Source organism: Botryllus schlosseri, chromosome 1 (genome assembly GCF_051294905.1).
Source record: "Botryllus schlosseri isolate E-star chromosome 1, Bs_hap1, whole genome shotgun sequence".
In the NCBI taxonomy this organism is placed as follows: domain Eukaryota; kingdom Metazoa; phylum Chordata; class Ascidiacea; order Stolidobranchia; family Styelidae; genus Botryllus; species Botryllus schlosseri.
The window spans coordinates 5,465,027-5,486,613 of record NC_137236.1 but is presented as its reverse complement, the minus strand read 5'-3'; the positions used below and the strand labels follow the sequence as shown (position 1 = coordinate 5,486,613).

The window sequence follows — 21,587 nt, the reverse complement described above, 5'->3', positions numbered from 1 at the left end:
AAGAAGCGCCGCTTGATGTTCCACAGTTTTGATCTCACATACAACGCCAAGATCCATCTTCTCAAAACTTACACGACACAGGCCCGTGACTCATGCCATCGATTCCAAGCAGACCGCGCGTGGTCGGTATATGAGCGCTGTGTTATTTCCCGTGGCTACGCAATCCGTGATCTAATCACGCCGTGACTGCGCGATCTACGGATGCCCTGACCTCCTTACAAGATTGACGAATCACTTGATAATACTATTATTAGTTTGATAATTCATATTAATAGCTGTAAATACACTTCATTTCAAAATTTCTCGAGGGCCGAATTCACCAAGTGCCGAGTTTGTGCGGCCGAATTCACCAAGTGCCGGGTGCATCGGCAACCATCTGCCCACTTACAGCACGGCCCACTCCTAGGCTTTTTAAGACATGGCTATGCGAATCAGATGGCGAGGAGGAGCCTAGATAAACGGCCAACACTTCGGTAGGAATTATGGAGTCGACGTGTCACGCTCGAACCCGCAATTCATTGGTGTTTAGCTATAATGGAACGTACCACTACGTTTCCTCGCCATACCTTGTAAAATGAGACCGTAGCATTTGGCATTTCGTGTGGCAATTGACTTTTGTGTGGAAAATTGTGTTCGTTTTAGAACTTATCCGAAACTTTTATTCCGCCATAGATTGTAGATGATAAAACGATATCGGAATTGATCCTAGGAGAATTCCAAAGCAACTCACCACAAAGGAGGATTTAAAGAAGTTTGATGGAAAATCGAATGAAAGCAAAAGCAAGAGATGTGGTATGTTGAATCTGTTTTGGTACTTTTAAATAGGCCTACTTTGTTGTGCCGATAGCAGACGGTATATATAAACGTAAGATGTGGAAGCTATCAAGGTGTTTTTAGAAATTCAGTCAGTCAAAGTGGACGATCGTATTGCTTGGATTATATTTAGGCTTATTTTAGCATCTTTGAGATGCAACTCTAAACGTGGACGGTCATGAACAGTAGGGCTCTTCAAAAATGACTTTTTTTCTCAAATCGTACTGGCTACTTGATAAAATTGTTAGGTTACCTAATTTAAGCCTACAAACAAAATATGGTTCAAATCCAGCCAGTATCCGCTTTGCTACAAGAGAAGAAAGTTCCTATTTATTATATAAAAATGAATAATAAAAATTTGAAGATTTTCTGTTCACCCCATGAAAGTGTTAGGCTGTCTATAGAAACGATGCTTACCAAATTTGGTTCAATTCCAACCAGTGGAAGCGGAGTTATTGCTGTCGAAAAATTTGGATTTTAATAAAATAGTACTTACGGTGAGCACAACTTTAATAAGTAAACAAAGAATCGGTCACCGTAAATACTATTTTATTCAAATCCAAATTTTTCGACGGCTATATCTCCGCTTCCACTGGTTGGAATTGAACCAAATTTGGTGAGCATCGTTTCTATAGACAGCCTAACACTTTCATGGGGTGAACAGAAAATTTTCAAATTTTTATTACCTATTCATTTTTATATAATAAATAGAAACTTTCTTCTCCTGTAGCAAAGCGGTTACTGGCTGGAATTGAACCAAATTTTGTGTTTAGGCTTAAATTAGGTAACCTAACAATTTTATCAAGTAGCCAGAACGATTTGAGAAAAAAAGTCATATTTTAAGAGCCCTAATGTCCATGTCAGGGAAACGTTTTAGGGTAGGCCTACTCATATGTCTCGCAGCGTTCTCTACATAATTGTCAATTGCGATACAAACTGTTTGCTTGTATTGGTAAAGCCATCCAACTTCGAATTGTAAAATGTTGGGAGTCTTGATATCAAATTTTTGAAAGGTGCACTTTGAGAAGATTTCGGAATCTGTCAAATTATACAAAAATTTAGCAAATTCTTTGACATATTTCATCTATTTGGGACTCGATCAACGTAAAAGAATTGGTAATCATTTTATACAATATATTGTATTTGTAGTTAAAGTATAGTAATAATTCTTATGGTTACCGCACTTGTAACGATTCACGGCCATAACTGGAATAATTAGAATGATGTAACTTTCAAATTGTCATGCATTTTGCAACAACATTGTTCTCAATTTTCAAGGTGCTGACCATTCGAGGAAGAATCAGCCACCGGGAATTCACGATCCGTAAACGCGGCCGACTGTTTCTCTCCTCAAGCGGAAGCGACAGAGAAGAGGAACGAAGAGAAAAAAGGAGCAGAAATAGCAAGAGTGTGACAAGTCGCGTCCGTTCGCTTTAATGCGTATTTCCATCCGCGAAGTAGTAGGTGGGAAAACTAATGGGCGTTTGGTTAGCGCTTATATAAGGTTGACTCCAGCGCTGTATTTGCTAAATGTTGCTATGAAATAGGGGTGGTGTCATTTGGTATCAATATTGACTATTGAAAGACCATTTGTTAGTGGTCATGGATTTGTTCGGCCAGTATGCAGTAATTTCTGATGGTCACTTCCCGGGCTTCTGTTCTCTAACCCCTCATGATTGTTATTCTGCTTCTAGTAAGACTGTCGATTCTAATGTTTTATCGTATCATTTGTCGGAGGTTTCGCTCGCTTTATTTACAACGTTTTGCTCTCTGCTAGGTCAATTACTGGCTGAATATCACTACAGCCTAAGAAACTGCACTAATTCTCATTTTAATGTCTTGCTGGTTATCTTGCTGTCAATTCTAATAATTTATTAATGTCTATACCAGTGCCGCCACTCAAATGTTTTGTTCTCTGTACACAATATTATTAGGTCTTCAGCTTTCCATGCAGAGTATCATTACACTTTCTAGACTTGAGTATATATCTCTCCAACTAGCTGCCAAATAACTGATTCATTTGGATTGTTGAATTGATCATTTTGGACAGAATGTGAAGAAATTTTAGTCAAGAATTCTTTTTGTGTTAGTGGCTGTTTTCAAAGAGTGCTGAAGTAGTCATCGTTGATCTTGATAATCAAGTAGAAGTGACGATTGAAGTCAGTTCTCTAGTCATATAATATTAAAAAATATAATAATAAAACTTGAAAACTTGAGTGGAAATAGTTCAGAATCGAATCCATTTTAGTAAGTATGGGCGAAAAAAATGTAGGAGTCATTCGTTAGTCGCTACCTCTGCCATTTTCGCAGTACGAATGTCTTAGCTATCAATCATCATTTTCATTTTATTTCTGCAGGGTGTTGAAAAGAAAAGGCCGCATGCTGGTTATTTAACTGGCTCATCAGAAGATGAAACCTGATGATAAGGACTGTTTTCACTTTCTTTCTGAAGACATTCGTTTGTTCGTTTTATTTTTTACAACGGCATTATTGCCAATTCGTTTGAAATTAAATTATCACAAATGTGATTAATATGTAGTAAATAATGTGGTGTGTGTACGCAGCCGTGATCAGGTTAAGCCCATAGTGGTAGAAAACAGGTTTTTATATCAGGATCTTCTTCTTCTAACGTAGGATCTACATTCTACTCACCATGTTTAAAGGCTGTAGCATCTACATAATATTTACATTATTGAAGGACATGGAAAAGACGTTGAATTGAGTCGACACAAAATCCCCCTTTCTACAACCTGCCAAGATCTAATATCTACTACATCGGCTCGGCTTTTCTACATCTTTGGTCTGTACTGTGTTTGCTGGGAAGTGAACGTAAAGTGAAACTGCGAACGGCTCATTAAATCAGTGCTTGAAGGTATGTCAAATTATGGATGTCACAGCTACTACGCTGGTCAACTTCTTTTATGGTTCTCACAGTCTTAGTTGAAAATGACTTAATTTTCCCACGGGGATGAAGTACCTTTGATCTGTGTATTCTGGTGTAAACTGATTACAACTGCTTCCGCAGTCCAGGAAAATAAGAGGATAATATAGTTGGGTTATATTTATCATCTGTAGTCACACACAATGTAGGCCTACAATGCGATAAGACACAATGCCAAGTGATTAACAGATAGGACGATGTCAAACGACACGCATACAGTTGCGGTCCTTTTAATCTGACATCCACCTGGGCCTAGTGTCCGATGTCACGCAGTTCTTTTCGATCTTGAACTTGTTGAGGCCCTTTATACTGCTGGTTCTTTCCATTCCTTGTGAGTGCTTCCTTTCGTTGGGTATTTTACTGGGCTTTTTTTGTCGTCGCAAGAACGGCAACGGCGGGGGGAGAGGAGCCCAGATAAACCTCGGACCGGAATCGAATCAAGTCCGCCAGATTGGTGAGCGCTTACCACTGCGCTATCTCCCCCGTCTATTCGACAACTTCCTATCTTTTCATTGTATCGCAGTGTTGCAGTCTTTTGAAATGATGAAATTGCTTATAGAAGTTCTATTATAGAACTGACACTGTGGTCCGGTGTCAACAGATTACGATGTCATGACCATTAAAAGTTAACTGCATTTTAGAAATACAAAACATATAAAGTACAAAACGACATGGAATAAAGTAAAATTGTGTCGTAACTCATAACTAGACGTTGAAGAATTACATTACTTGACAAAATAAAACTACTTGACAAAATTTTCAGCAAAATATAAGCTTCATCAAAGTCCAGGAAAAGATAACTTGAGAAAATTACGAGATGCGCCTGATCCGTAGTCCGCCGTTTACATTGCAAATTTTGTGATAGTCCGCCGGTCCGCAGTTCCGCTCCGCCCGCCGTTTAGTATTACATGTTCCGCGGTCCGCCGTTTAGTATTGGGCTATTTTCGTATGGTCCGCCCGGTCCGCAGTTCCGCTCGGTCCGCTGTTTAGTATTACATGTTCCGCTGTTCCGCGGTCCGCCATTTAGTATTGAGCTATTTTGTTACGGTCCGCTCGGTCCGCAGTTCCGCTTGGTCCGCCGTTTAGTATCGCAAGTTCCGCTAGTTCCGCAGTCCGCTCGTTCCGCCGTTTAGAGTTGCCCCTGATTGTGTCATGATTACGTACAGCTTGGACGTGCTGCGCAGTATAGGCAGTAAAGAACAGAGTAGACCAAGTCGCAAAGTGCGACGAAGACTTTACTACCTTAAGTTACTGCGTACTCGCCGAGTTGGACAATATCAACAGAAAGACTGGGATCTGCCGGGCGGCGCCGGGGACCCGAAGCCTCAACCAAGATCCCTGAGGATTAGCGTAAATGCAAAAGTTAAACTATTGCCCTTTTCATTTTACTCTAATTGAAAAGTCGATATATATATAATGCTTAATGCCTATTGCAACACATCAGCATACTTGAGATAATTTGGCAGTATTTCACAAGATATTTGGGCAGTAGCAGTTGCTCACCTATATATTGTGATTCGGCTATAATATTTTATGTGCTAATGGAACAAACTACTATGGCAAGTTTTTTGTATAGTGACCCCTGAAAATGAATATGTTAGTGATTTGTTTTGTATAAGTACCGTAGGCTACATTAGTGTTGAATAGAAAAACTTCTTTTTCAAATTTACTGGCTAAAGATGCTACTGGTTGGATTCGAATCGGTGTAGGTGTAGTGTTGAATAGTATATTCATATTGGAATGAACCCGGATATTTTCGGATGACATATTTTTGCCTGTCATATTTTGTGATACAATTGTTGATATACAAGGTTCTTTCCAATTCTCTACTAGTTGCTGACGATTATCTCTTAATGAGTGTCTGCCGAAAATGTTTGGGTAAATCTCCATATGAATATATCAGTCAATAGTATATTCAAGTTCTGTACCTCCAAGTAGCTGTTCAAAATAGGGTTGTAGAGCTATAATTATTGATGAAAGAATTTCCCACAGTAAATACCACAATTTAACGCTTCCATTGGTTGGAATTGAATTAAACATGTAATGCACCAATTTCTTACAAAACTTCGTAGGGACGGGCAGCCACTATCAAAAATGTGTATACTTTGTAGTATATTGAAAATTCTCGTGTTATAACTTCGCTTCTACAAGCTGGAATTGAATCGAATTGGGTGTGCAGTGTTTATAACGGCCCTAACATGTCCTGTTTTTTCAGTTGTAGAATTGGACTTTATATTTTGAAATTTTTTTGGATCAGGATGGAGTTGGACTGAGAATCTGGCAAATATTTTTGGATCAGGATGGAGTAGGACTGAATTGAAAATTTTCAGGACCGGACTTGGACAGTAAATTTTGAAAATACTTTTGGATCAGGATGGACTAGGACTGAATTGAAAATTTTCAGGACCGGACTTGGACCGAAAAATATTACAGTCCGCTCATCACTGTTGTACGGCGCTTTCGAAAGCTTTACAATCGCGCGTTGCCTGCTTAACGCTCATCGTTCAGTTGCGGCATTATTGGCCAAACTTACGACATTAGCACAGATATTGGCAGGTGGGTATTATGGGAAGTTGTCAGTCAGTACTGTAGTCAGGCCCATTCAGATAGCTTAGTATGTGGTGGATTTTGCATTGGGATAATAGTGCTTTTCAGACATGTACATATCAACTGAGCACTGGATTTTGAAAATACGCAACTTGATGTAGAACTAAAATTGAAATCATTTTACAAAATTTCCAAATATAACTAGTCGCTCAATGAAACTATCAATTAGAACTGGACTTTCTGCAGTAAATCAGTAACAGTTTCTGAACCGTCTGCAGATTCTCTCGAATCAGGGGTTTTATACTAGAGGCAAATTACTCTAGACCAGGGCAGACCAACCTTTTCAGCCAAAGGGCCACATTCGATTGACGAACTATTGCGCGGGCCACCAGCCGCGCGAAGCGCGAACTTTTTTTAAGTTCATAGGTCAATAATATTGTCAGTTGACTATATTGCGGGCCTGCTGTATTTCGCTGGGCTAAATTTGCGAGGACTGGGCTATGCGGTGCCTGGACATATAGATATCGAAAGCTGCGACCAACATGCGTCAATTGCTTGGTTGGTTTTGAGGTATTCATGGTGTTTGTCGACTACTATGGTCATTTACACCAGATCGATATTCTTTATTTATATTCCGTAACTGCCGACTTACAGCACGGCCCACTTCTAAGCTTTTTGTAAGACACCGCTTACGCGGATGAGGTGGCGAGGAGTAGCCGAGAAAAACCTCCAACACTTGGATATAGGAAATGCGTCACTATTTTATGCCTAGGTTTCACAGTCGACGGTCTTACTTCGAGCGCAAACGCAAGGTCGCATATGTTGAACGACACTTTTTCTCGTAATCGCGAATATAGTTAGACTCAATCTGATACATTAGGCGTTCTTTCATTTTCACAAAGGGGCAACAATATCAAAAACAAGAAATCAAGTGACAACATGTTGCGCGAAGCTTGTCCAAAATTGTTACATTTGATAAACCCATTGCAAATTATTCTGCTTTATTGTAGTGTACGAATATCTACCAATATGTGACTGGCTGATGGATCTGCCAAAGCGCCGGAACTTTTATTTTAGTCATCACATCTCAAGTGCCAGACACTAATGAAATATTTGTTTGACCTTGCAAGTTTACAATGTGTGCAATCCATTTTGGTGATGTTAGAAATTTCGGAAATTACTTCGCGGGCCACTCTAAACCTTCTCGCGGGCCACGGGTTGGCTGGCCCTGCTCTAGACAGTGTTTCCCAACCTTTTTCGACCCATCGCCCCCTTTCAAGGTCAACACCGATCATCGCCCCCCAAATTTTGTGTACCGAAAATTATGCATACAAACTGTAATCACCGGCGGGTTGACTAAAAAGAAGATCAAATTTTCGGCTGGAACTCTAATTTCGCTCACTTTTGTAACAAAAAGGTCAGCCGTTTCAGCCAATCAGGAATAGCACAGAGGAGAAAGAAACAGGGGCACAGACTAGATGACCTAACGGGCATATCGCAACTCCGCCGTCAAAGCATCTCGATGGTGAATCATGATAATGATATTATACTAGCTCTGGAGCCTGAGCACAATGATTTGAGAACTGGAATATCACTCTATTAACAATTCTTATGATTTGAGTCAGGTAGTGAAAGATGATTTTTGATTACCATGGAAATTATACGCTCTTTGCCAACAAAAGTTAATTCATCAACAACAATCGCAGCATACAAAACATATGATACTTGAAGTTTTCCAATCATTACAGGAAATGACATTTTTTGAATTCATGATCAAGCCACAGCATTGTTACAAGCTGCAATATAATGGATAGCGGTATGGTCGCAAAATACCAAATAATCTGTACTGTGAAGTAGAACTGGTATTGTAGTCTTTGTGGTCACATGAAAGATTCGTTTTTGAAATTCCCGCCTTTCATGTTGTTGTGACGTCGAAATGAGTGATACTCGAATGCCTAATTCCACTCAAAACCTAATTCTCAATTCAGAATGGAATAACTCAAGCTCTCGATTTTGTCCAGCCGTAGTTGTCCTGCCAGTTGAGGCTAATATCTCTTTTGTCTGTGATATCATTGCATGCACTACAAAAAAAAATTAGACAAATTTGGTCTCAAATTTAAGAAATGAGAACGATTTGGTCTCGTTTTCGGCAATTTCAGTCTCACTGATGAATTGAGGTCTTAAAATTGAGACTGATTCAGCTGTTTAAGACCATATATAATCGTCACAATTATTTGGTCTTAAAAATGAGACTAATAAAACGCATCTCATAAGACATATTGTGCGTATTAAGACAGTTTTTGATGTGTCAGTATTTTTGGTCTTGTTTTTAGACAAATTTCGCTAATCAAGAAACGACATGATTTGTGGTCTTAAAAATGAGACCGGAAAGTTGACATGGGTCAGGAGCTCTAAGACGTAACTAGCTTAATGAGACAATTTCTGATGTGTCAGTATTTTTGGTCTTGTTTTCAAGACAGATTTCGCTAATCAAGTAGCAACATGATTTGTGGTCTTAAAAATGAGACCGGAAAGTTGACATGGGTCAGGAGCTCTAAGACATAACAAGCTTATTGAGGCAGTTTTTGATGTGTCAGTATTTTTCAGTGGCGGCTCGTCCTATAGGGCAACTGGGGCATTGCCCCACCTAAAATTCTGTTCAATAACAATTTAACCATTTATAGACGCACAGCAATCAATATATACCGAGATCACAGCGAAACCCGCGTTCTTCTTGTGCTTTCGCTTGCAAACGCCCATACATAGCGAAGTCTCTGCGAAAATCGAATTCTCTTCTGTGTTTTCGCTTTGTGAATGCCTAGCCGGGGCTTGCCCCGGTAGCGCTCATAACAAGCTTTCACTATCTATTCTCTCAAAGCCGCGCACAATAAAGAAACGGTGATTTACTCTCTCCTATTCGTAAAATGGCCGAGCAACCGGGGCAACTATGCCTACTCGCCCCTAAGGTGTGATGTAACAATCGTATCTATATCTGAACTCGGTTACCGTAATATGGCGTTGAGTCGACCTTTGCTGGTATAGGTCGATTTTGACGGTGTTTCGCACCATGATAATTCTTGAAACTTGGTATGATATGTCGTGAAGGTAGTATTTAACACTGCTCCAAGTTTCAGGCTTGCTACTTAAAGATAATGGTAGTAATTCCGTTTCCGAAGTTCAGTGTGTGCTGATCTATCATGTACATAGTACAGCAAACGGATTTTACTCAAAAGCCGGTATTGGTCTCCATTGATTTTGACGATGTTCTATACCGAGATCGGTCATGACATTTGGCACGGTAAGTGTTAGTATCGACCGATGTAACAAGTTTTAAGTTTGTCACTGAACTATGTGGGTGGTAATTTCGTTTCCAAAGTCGAGTAAGAGCTGACTCTTCATTTATCGCCAACAAATTTACGCAAAAGCCGTTATTGGTCTCTATTGATTTTAACGATGTTCCATACCTAGATCTGTCATGAGCTTTCACACGGTATGTCTTGATTTTAGTATCGAACGCGGTGCCAAGTCTTAAAGTTGACACTCAATGATTGAGGCAGTTATTTCGTTTTCGAGGTCGAGTATGGTAGAGATGCGCGCTGATCTGATACTTAGCCTACCTACGTCATTGCGGATCTCACGCAAAAGCCGGTGTCGGTCTGTGCTAATCTATAGTCTGCGTTCCATAACGAGATCGGTGATGATATTTCCAATGGTATATCTCGATGATCGCATGAAACAGCTAACCAAGATTCTCGGTTTGCATTCAAGTATTCGCATAATTTTATGTTCGCCAATGTCCATTTCACTGTGAAATTGTGGCCTTCAAACCATTTGCTTACAATCCCCTGTCAATTGCGATAGCTATTTCATTTTCGATGTCGGCTAACAGCTGATCATTCGATCAGCCTATTCCTCGATCTATTTTACTCAAAGTTCGGTGTTCGTCTGTTTGCATTGATTTTGACAGTGTACCATACCGGAATGGGTTATGAGATTGCGTATGCTACTTCTCGATGATTTCTTGTAACAGTATACTAAGTTACGGCTTTTATTCATGTATTTATATATTAATATATTTTCCAACGGCGATTTCGCAGCAGACTTATAGACAGTAAGCCGTATGTGTTGTGTCACAGTCTCCAGTTTCAAGGCCAAAATGTCCTACGTTGTTCCGAGACCAAAGTTCCGAGGCTGCTGTCCTTAGTTCTTCAAATACCATTCAAATTGATGTTCTGGATTCAATATGACAGGCCCAATCTATGAGATAACAATTGCGTATGTGTCCGAACTCGTTGACCTTTCCAGTTAGGCTTACGCAATCTCTCGAGTTCTAGTCATTGGAATTAGTCAGGTCAAGTCAAGTGCGAACATGAATTGTATTGAATCTTTATTCCGTACGTAGTTTACGCAGTTGCCTTTAGAGCGAAAATGAGAGGTCTAGAAGTTGTCCAGTCTATTGATCCAATCGTACGCCGGGTGCCTCCGCTTTGGTTGCCTATTATCACCTGGTCGTAACCAGAGATGGCCACAGTCCGGTTCAGGAGCAGGAGCAGGATTTCAATGTATTTTTACCTGGCCGGACTGGATCCGGATTTCGAATTTGGGGTGACGGTCGGATTTTAGGGTCTATCGATTTGCGTAATCTATAACTCTACCATGAAATCAAAACGCATGCTACTAAGGATGACCTGATACTTGATTCGTGGCATAGGGACGATTCTTAGTTCACGTACATTTTGTAAAATATTCCTTTGATTAAAAATAAATGAATAAAACATTTGTTACCACACTTCAAGTCGCGGCTCACCGGCAAACCTCTCGCGGCACCTAAGTTAAAATCACTGTTGTCGGGAAATTCATGTGACCATCATAAAGTTACTTTTTTACGTTGGAAAACGCCATTGTGACGTCATGTTGATAAAAGTCGCTCGCAGCCCTTGCCCCACCACCCGATATTGTCACGAGCCGCCACTGGTATTTTTGGTCTTGTTTCTAAGACAAATTTCACTAATCAAGAAATGACATGATTTGTGGTCTTATAAATGAGAGCGGAAAGTTGACATGGGCCAAGAGCACAAGACATAACTGACTTTTTGAGACATTTTTTGATGTGTCAGTATTTTTGGTCTTGTTTTCAAGTCGGATTTCGCTAATCAAGAAACAACATGGTTTGTGGTTTTGAAAATGAGACCGGAAAGTTGACATGGGCCAAGAGCATAAAATTAAATAAATTTGGTCTCAAATCGTTTTTTACCAAAAGAAGTCTTGAAGACCAATTAGTGTTACCAAGTAGGGGAGAGTGGGTAGGTATGGGCCACCAAATCTTACAAAGCTATAACTTGGCCAAACTTGGCCCAGTATTCCTAAATTTCGGTATAGACGGTCATCAGTTATATGGCTAACTATTACTGGTAGAATTAAGCTAAAATATCCATGTATTTGGAAGTGACATCAAATTTTGTACCAGTTCATCATTTTTGTAAATAAAAAATAGGCTACGAGGTATGGGCCGGGGGTTGGTGAGGTATGGGCCGCTGTCTGTATTGAATCAATAAATGCCATTCATATCCTACAAACCTCAACTATTGTCACAGTTACCAACAGGTTGTATATACTGGTATAAAGCTGGGCTGGAAGTGGACAATTCATATATTTCAATTCCCGTATTGATTGAAAGCCATAACGCATAACGAAACAAGATAACTAAAAAAATATGTAACTAAAAAAATATGTAACATGAAAATCACTATCAAATCATGCTTCTTTCGCCTTAACTACCACATCAAATCCAAATGTCACAGCTCTATCTCTTATTAAGTGGAAGTGACAAACCATGATACATATTTGAGCATATGATGACAATATGATACAAATTTTATTTTTTCAATCACACAAACCCCAGGGTCACGCTGAGCCAGTCTCGGGAAGGTACGCTGGGGTCAAGACACACACCAGACTCACACAGCAGAAGTCGCCCTTATTTGCACTAAATCTTCATTAATATTTTTTGTTTTTCTGTGAAAATCATTTATTAATGGTTTTGTAATTTGTAATTTTCACGTTGTTGTTTATGCACAGATGATTTTGCGCACCAATATTCTAAAGTAATACATCAGTTGTGTAATGAGATAGATTTTGGTTTTGTGGTTTGCCGAAGTCTTGCAGACTATTGTATTGGGTCATCAGGTTGGTTAGAAAAGGTCAAGAAGCAATGCTATAATGAATTATAGCTTCAACAATACCTTGCCTTTTGATTTGCTGATAAGTGGGTGGTGAAAAGTATTAATATTGACTAAGGAGGAGAGTCTCAAAAAGTTGGAAGAACTACTGTTCTAGGATATATCTATTTGGGATTCTGCCAATATTCCTGCTCCTATTACAGTGTTGTATTATTTGGGCTGTGTATAGTGTGCTGACTGGTGGGGTTGTTTGAAAATCACTTGTGTTTTGAATTTTACTGCCTAGTTGATGAAATTGCCAAGTTTGTTAGAGTATTAAGGTCGCAACTTTGCAACAATCAGGAATTTCATTGAAATTGTACTGGCTCCCACATGAAATTACAAAAATATTGGATGATGCATATGCCTCAATTTCAACCCATAGAAGTAGTAGAGTACGAAATGTTGGATTATAAAAAATGTGTAAATGTGTTACTATTTCCGATAAGAAATTCCATCTATAAAACTGGATTGAGCGGGTTAATGAGCCTGTATTATTGCACAGTTGCAGAGTTAACTAGGCTATATCAAACCAAAAGCTATATTTGGGTCTGGCGAAGCTAAATATTTGGTAAGCTCCAAAGATGATCTGAAAAGCGCTACAATAGTTATTGCTATGGCTGGGCAGTGGGCAGTTGGCATCAGTATTTCAATGATTTGATAAGGATAATAAGGGATGTTTTTATTAGTATCGAAATCATATGATCCTTGCCATTAAGCAGTAACTTACCAACAAGAATTATAGTTTCGATGCTATTTTGGTTATGGTCTAAAAAACTTTATAATGATATAAAGCTGTCATTATACACTTTGTGCTTGCATAAACGGTACATATCTGTACTTAATACATCTTTCTTATTGTTATGTCGCTACAATGAAGGATACTCGAATAGCCAACTTGACTCGAAGCCTAATACTCAATTCAGATTTACTGATTGACCACCTTTGTGTCCTTTTCTATCCAGAACAGTATGGCCATCACCAATAAGTGTTTCAGGCAAACATGCTAAAATTTATTGTAGTGGGTTTAGGGCAGACTTGGACAACTACAAAACTTTCTTCCTTTTTAAAGTTAGCCAGCTAGCTACACATTTTTCAAATTTCCCAATTAGATTAGATTAGACATAGAGTTACTGATGCTGAAGTCGTGAAAACTCGGTAGTTGAATCAATTTAATCTCATATCATATCAGAGCTCATTCTCATACTTATGGAAATGTGGGTGCTGTTAGCTTGGTTCGTATCACACGATACAGTTCTCCTGTAGCATTTTCAATAAAACCAGACTGCAGACATGGAATAAAATGAGCGCATACACACATTTCACAGATTAGATTAGAACCTGCATTAGAGCCATTGTTGGAATCATGTCACTACATTCGAGTCACGCTTCATCTCGTGTCATTGCACGTTTAGACTCGAGTCAAATCAAGTCATTTGTATCTTGGGGGTGACTCAAGTAAAGTCACGATTCAAGTCGAATTTCATTTACGAGTAGTGATGAAAAGTCGTTACATTTTGCTGACTGTGTGAAAGACAGATTAATTGACCAAAATGACCATTTATCCGTGAATCAAATAACGAATATAAAGTTAACTATACATGCAAAAAGGCATTGTATCGCTCCCCAACACGCGGAACTGCTAAATAATACGTGAGTACCCGTAATTTTCCAAGTATAGTACGCCCGGCCGTGTATAATACGCACCCTAAAATAGCATGTAAATTCTGGGGAAAAGCCTGTACCCATGTATAGTACGCACCCTGCATTTCAGTACATGAATAGTTCCGATTTCGTATACGATGTCATTCTGTTTTGCGATGTCACTGTTGAGTCATTACACGACGATCGCTAATCATTATACAGTTAGCGGGATTGTCTTTAAACGATAGCAGATAGCAGCCAAAGCCTGCGAGGCTGGCGGCACGATAGTTCAGGCTAGCGACACGACATCTTGAGCACGAGGAGACCTTTTACATATGCGATTGCTAATCATTATACAATTAACGGTATTGTCTTTAAACGATAGTAGATGGCAGCCAAAGCCTGCGAGGCCGACGGCGAGTTAGTTTAGGCCAACGAACCGACATCTTGAGCATGATGCCTATTACAGATGCGATTGCGCCTAGGCTAACGGTTATGTCATGCGCAACAGTTCTGTTGGAGATGCGACTGATTACGCAAGCGATTATATCTTGCGCACATGGCCTCTTGTATATGCGATTGTTCGGGCCTGTCGTTGACGCGATGAATTGGCGAGAATTGCCGCGTGCGAGTTTCTATTGCTGACCTCATTTCGCTCGCGTACAAACGGTAAACCAACTCAGCCGGAGATCGCGTGATTGTGCGCACGGCTCTCGTTAATTAGAAACGCGCTTCCCTTAATTGGCAGCGCGTCACACTCTTTAATACGAATTACTACCCGCGATGGCTGAAAGTGATGCGTGATTGGAAACAAACATGAAGAAAGGTGTGATTTCAAGTTTTTTATCGAGGGAGATTTTTTTCAAGCGTGTTGTTCCCCTGTATAATACGCACCCCCCGATTTTAGGGCAAAAAATCGTGTAAATTTTGCGGATTATACATGGAAAATTACGGTAACTGTATAACTACATGCCATACAGTCTGTTATTATCAGTCAAAATGGAGGATCGAATACGAAGGCTCGAGGTGTTGAAACAAATTGCTATGGTACAATACACTACTCAGCTACATGTCGGTGAGAATTTGAAAGCATAAACTATATTCATTCAATTTAAATTATACAAGAAAGTTGGTGAAGGTAAGCACTGCGTAATGTAAGCACTTGAGCCGTCTAAGAAACAGAGATACATTCCTATGATTACCAGAGAACCCGTCCCTTGGAGAACCCGTCCCTACCCACTCGGCCCTTGGAGAACCCGGCCCTCGGGTAATTTTGCATATCAAGCACGCGTGGTCTACTTGTTGTGGTATTCACGGTGTTTTTCGACTACTCTGGACCTCGGAGAATGCGGCCCGCGAACAATTTTGTATTAAAAATGCATTAAATATGAAACCAGCCCTCGGGAAATATTGTATTCACCGGCAACCCTAATATCCCACCTCCACCAACCCTAATATCCCACCCCCGGCAACCCTAATATCCTAACCCTAACCCTAATATCCTCCCCCAACCCTAATATCCCCCTCCCCCAACCCTAATATCCCCCTCCCCCAACCCTAATATCCCACCTCCGGCAACCCTAATATCCCACCTCCACCAACCCTAATATCCCACCCCCGGCAACCCTAATATCCCACCCCCGGCAACCCTAATATCCCATCCCCGGCAACCCTAATATCCCACCCCCAGCAACCCTAATATCCCACCCCCCCGCAACCCTAATATCCCACGCATGCCCTGACCTCCTTACAAGACCGACAAATCAGTTGATAATAACATTATTACTTTATTAATTCATATTAATACTTGTGAATACACTTAATTTCTAAATTTCCCGAGGAATTCACCGAGGGCCGGGTTCTCCAAGGGCCGGGTTCTCCGAGGGCCGAGTTGGTAGGGACGGGTTCTCCGGCAACCATTCCTATTAGATCGGTGGTTCTCGACCTTTTTGTCTTCCCGTATCGCCACCGACCCTCGTGGACCTCTCATGCATATGCATCTTTGGTGGATTGATGCCAGAGCCTTTCCTGTCGGCAAAGCCGTTCAATTAACTTGAAATGAATTTCAACTTGGAGCCTTCTAGGCGAGACGGGGGCATTTACAGATCAACGACAGGACTAAGCATGGTGACTCTAATCTTAAGAAGTGGCTGCAATTAGTTCGCGTGTAGAGAAGTGCTCATCAAGTAGAGTTGTATATAAATAATATCCTGAAAGATGAATTTCATGTGAGATCAACGACTATTATTGGTATTGTATTTAATCATGTTTCATAAAACTCCGTTGTGTGCAGCTGCTTGTCTGCATTTTAACCATTTCGGACATGCCCGTGAAAAGTGAAGCATACTAGCAATAGACATGCATTCATTTCGATAAGTGAGGCTTAAGTCGCGAGATGGTAATGTCACTCAGATTCGGGTAGTGGTCGTAAACGTTGAAGAACCACTGGTCTTCGAAAGATTGTCAAACACATTCCTCTGTTGGCTAGTGCAGGTGATCTATTGCTATTGCTAATTGTTATCTGAAAAGTATGTGCGAAACATCCATGAGTAACTACCGTACTCGTCTGAATTGTCAGGTTGCCGATCATCACAATGCCTGATAATTCTACTAAACTGGTATTATTAGATCATAAGTTTGTAATTCTTGGATATTGTTATTTATCACACTGCTCCAATTTTGCTAATTCTTTCTGTATTTTAGACTTGGTTGCTATAATTTAAGAATTATAATACTATGTACTGACTCATTCCAAGCTATCGTTGAATACTCGTTTTCAAGCAGAGATCGGTTGATGTGTGATTCTTGAAGAAGTAAAGTAACATAAAGATAATCCAGAAGAATGACAAAGAAGATGTGCTGGATCTGTGGAAAGAGCTTCCATCGTAACGACGGATTGAAGGCTCACTTGCGATTCCACCTTATAGATAAAAATACTGAATGTGAGATCTGTGGAAAAATGTTTATCCAGCTTGGTCACTTGAAACGCCATGGACATACACATACTGGAGTAAAAAACTATGGATGTCAGATCTGCGGAAAAGCGTTCACCCGGCTTGGTAACTTGAAACGACATGAAAATACACATAATGGAGTCAAAAACTATGCGTGTCAGATCTGTGGAAAAGCGTTTATTCAGCTCAGTCACTTGAAAACACATGAGAATACACATACCGGAGTAAAAAACTATGGATGTCTGATCTGCGGAAAAGCGTTTGTGCGGGTTGGCGACCTCAAAACACATGGAACTATACATACTGGAGTCAAAAACTATGGGTGTCAGATCTGCGGAAAAGCGTTTAACTGGCTTAGTAACTTGAAACGACATGAAAATACACATAATGGAATCAAAAACTATGCTTGTCAGATCTGTGGAAAAGCGTTTATTCAGCTCTGTCACTTGAAAACACATGAGAATACACATACCGGAGTCAAAGACTATGAGTGTCAGATCTGCGGAAAAGCTTTTAATCAGCTTAGTGTCTTGAAAAGACACAAACATACACATACCGGAGTCAAAGACTATGAGTGTCAGATCTGCGGAAAAGCTTTTACCCAGCTTGGTAACTTGAAACAACATGAAAATACGCATAATGGAGTCAAGAACTATGCGTGTCAGATCTGTGGAAAAGCGTTTATTCAGCTCAGTCACTTGAAAACACATGAGAATACACATACTGGAGTCAAAAACTATGAGTGTCAGATTTGCGGAAAAGCTTTTATTCATCTCAGTAACTTGAAAACACATGGACATACACATACCGGAGTCAAAGACTATGAGTGTCAGATCTGCGGAAAAGCTTTTAATCGGCTTAGTGTCTTCATAAGACATGGACATACACATACCGGAGTCAAAAACTATGAGTGTCAGATCTGTGGAAAAGCATTTCCCCAGCTTAGTAACTTGAAACAACATGAAAATACACATAATGGAGTCAAAAACTATGCGTGTCAGATCTGTGGAAAAGCGTTTATTCATCTCGGTAACTTGAAAACACATGGACATACACATACCGGAGTCAAAGACTATGAGTGTCAGATCTGCGGAAAAGCTTTTAATCGGCTTAGTGTCTTCATAAGACACAATCATACACATACCGGAGTCATAAACTATGACTGTCAGATCTGCGGAAAAGCGTTTACCCAGCTTGGTAACTTGAAACAACATGAAAATACACATAATGGAGTCAAAAACTATGCGTGTCAGATCTGTGGAAAAGCGTTTATTCATCTCAGTAACTTGAAAACGCATGTGATTACACATATCGAAGTCAAAAACTATGAGTGACAGATCTGCAGAAAAGCGTTTACCCATCTTGGTAACTTTAAACCACATGAAAATACACATAATGAAGTCGAAAACTATGAGTGTCAGATATGCGGAAAAGTGTTTACCCATCTTGGTAGCTTGAATGGGCATGTACATCAGGGTTATGACTAGAAAAAAAAATTCAAAATTTTGTGTGTCCTGTAGTCAAAAATGATGAGCTTTTGTGTCCTGATTTCAAAACTCACAAAAGTTGAGACTGTTTGAACAAAAACCTCCCGCGCAAAAATTTTCCAGTTTTCACTGTATGGAGGATAGGCCTTCTTTTATAGATACAGACTATATAATTTATTTATCGACTGATTTGAATTTAACTGACCCAATTCCAATTGCGAAGATTTAAAATAGTATTTTGGTACATTTTGATCGCCCAGATTGAATTATTCCTATCGTGTTCTTGTTTACAGTCAATATTAAATAATTAATAAATAATTATTAATTACGATTTTAGATGTAGACTGTATATATCGTATAATTTCAATTTGTCTGGCACAAATCAAACTGGGTGTTCGAAAATGCGAAAGTAGAACAACTCTAGGTACTTTCAGCGGTCTAGAAAACCGCTTAGAAGAATATGATGTACAGGAAAATTTGAAAATCTCATATATCATATGTGACACCATAGCATCTCTTGATACTGGACGGCAGAATGGCGTTGTTTCGAAACTTTGAAATGCAATGATGAGCATGGGTTTTCATATCCCTTGCCAACATCATATTATCGATTCTTAAAGCATATATTAGAGTTCTTCGATCCAACGTCTTCAAGAAATTCAACTCTCAGCTACAAATTCGGAGATGATGTGGTAAAACACTACGAAAACTAGATGCAATCCACCAAGCACGAATTTAAGATGAAAATATTAGAAAACCGAGGATGTAGGGATGATTTCAAGTTTGTCTATGGCATGTGCAGAACATGCCGTTCTTTCAAAGAAAATAGTATAGATTACCACTGATCAAATGGCATAAATTCCATCTCTACGCAATGCGAGAGGGTGCTCAAGGGCCATTATTGCGTACTTCCACTTCCCCAGATAGAGAATAACTCTGTAGATGCTTATTTATCGCAAATGCGTGTCAGTAAGACTGGTATTCTAACCAGATGTCTAAAGATGGAATATACTAGAGCCCGACCGATTTTCGGTTCGTCGATAATATCGAGACGATATCACACTTTGAAAGAATTATCGGTATTTTGCGCGTGACGTCACAACATGGCGGAAGGAAGCCAGAAAACTATAGTCTTTGACCGCTAGACTGAGAATATTGATTTATTTCATTTAGCTTACACTTTGCAGGTGTCCAGATGCAGCCTTTCTAGTTCATTCCATGTTCAAGTATAACAATGGCTGCAAAGATGTTCAAATAAATGCCCTCTGAAGATTTGAAAATGTGCTTATATATATGTATCGGCTGAATGTATTGGGGTTATCGGCTAAGGTGTGAGATATTGGTTTTATCGGTATCGACCCAAAAATCCAATATCGGTCAGGCTCTAGAATATACCAAAGATTATTTGCTGCTATCTTTGCGGTCGAATGTCCTGCAGCGATAAAGTGCCCCAAACCCTATTGAAAGTCGGATATGTCCGTCGTAGATGTCCCTGGCACTAAGCTAATAACAGAAAGGGAAGTCAAATTGTTGAATGAACTTTACAATAAGTGTAAAAGGACATATATTTGAAGATTAAATTTGTAGCAAAGAATATCTTTGAATTTTAAATTTTTTCCATATTTGGACCAGTGTCGAAAATTGATGTTAGTTTGTGCGGGACATTTTTTTCGATTTGAACAGAATGATTATAATTTTATTAATTTATAACAAAATGTTCATCAATTCCTGCTACAGGCAAAAAAATTTTTTTTTAGTCATAACCCTAATGAGTAGGCTACCGAACCTCGCTATCCCAAGTATGCCTGTGAATATTGTGGGTATTCGGCATACACACAATTTCATCATCAGCACAACCTGGTTGGCCAATTGTACGGTTCGAAAATAATGATTACTATGTTATACGCGAAATGGGAGAGAGGATGAAAATAATATCGTTGCATATGTCGATATGACGAGCACAAGCCAAAAAATTCCATCTCATCGTTGCTATGAATCGGATGAGCAAATACTCGTTCTTTCGTGATAGTTCTTTAATTGGAGTACGAAATTGGACATTGTTATTGAGTATGCAATTATGCATGCGAAATGGAATTCATCATCGTCATTCACTCCAGCGAGGATTTTCGAGCGTAAATAGGGGATGGCAGAAAAGTAGCCCGAAATTCCGTTACACTCAGCAAACAATTGTCGCGGTGCGAGCTACTCAGGACCTGGTATGGTATTTTATGTTACAGAAAAAATACCAATTTGATACGCGATTTCCAATTTGTAATCATCTGTTTCGTAAATTCAATCTTGACGAATGCATGATACTCTTGTATTCCGGATTATCTCGCACTGTGACTTGGAAATGTGAAAGTGCATACTGCATAGTTTCATTCGTTATGGGCATATAGCACAGTGTTTAATTCGATGATTTGAATCGTTAACATGGTAAAATATTATATTCCGATAAACTTGATCGACACCGGATGGACTGGTAATGAGTGCACCAATACCGAACGTCAAACCATTGGCCATTTGGTACAAATCGAATATCTATTGATCAGGTCGTGATATCCGCCCTTAATGCTCTTACTACAGTTACAGGTAAATAATAATCGCAAATTTATTGATTGAATTGAGCTGTATGGGTTAATCTTAAGGATTACAGGGCCAGTGTTGAAACGCCGCATCAGAATTTTAATGCTGTACACAGCAACGGTATGGAGTAAAGTGCGTTATAGTGCAACTACGATATTATCGACAATTGACAAGTATTCATTATGACGTCACAAGTGAGCACTGCAGCACCTATGTCTTCTTCGCTGCATCCGATGTTATTGACGGCTGACAGACTCTAGAAGTCTAGATTACTATGGATGACTAACATACGGGTAAATTAGTAATCTATATAGACCAGGGGGCAACCTTTTCGGCTAGAGGGGCATATGAAATTGGCGAACGAGTGCGCTGCCCACTAGCCGCGCAAGGTGCGTAA

General features: G+C 39.7%; 3 protein-coding genes and 1 long non-coding RNA gene across 7 annotated transcripts in view; all 4 read left to right on the top strand.

Annotated features, from left to right (window-relative positions):
• Window positions 1–21,587, top strand: part of LOC145436771 (uncharacterized) — a 355,402-nt gene that overhangs the window by 27,398 nt on the left and 306,417 nt on the right. The window lies entirely within an intron of this gene.
• The window catches only part of LOC145433781 (uncharacterized), a 358,802-nt gene that overhangs the window by 268,501 nt on the left and 68,714 nt on the right, over window positions 1–21,587 (top strand). The gene's annotated exons all lie outside the window — the stretch shown is intronic.
• On the top strand, window positions 685–3,359 carry LOC145448608 (uncharacterized). Of its 3 annotated transcripts, none has more exons than XR_013918010.1 (3): window positions 685–792; window positions 2,092–2,317; window positions 3,171–3,359. It is a non-coding gene; the product is annotated as an uncharacterized LOC145448608 (long non-coding RNA). The 3 variants fall into 3 exon arrangements; XR_013917999.1 differs by having other exon boundaries at window positions 742–792; window positions 2,092–2,277; XR_013917979.1 differs by having other exon boundaries at window positions 742–792; window positions 2,092–3,359.
• On the top strand, window positions 16,723–18,519 carry LOC145433627 (uncharacterized). Its single transcript, XM_080310812.1, has one exon. It carries the CDS (start codon window positions 17,006–17,008, stop codon window positions 18,449–18,451), a length of 1,446 nt encoding a protein of 481 aa, XP_080166938.1. The 5' UTR covers window positions 16,723–17,005; the 3' UTR covers window positions 18,452–18,519.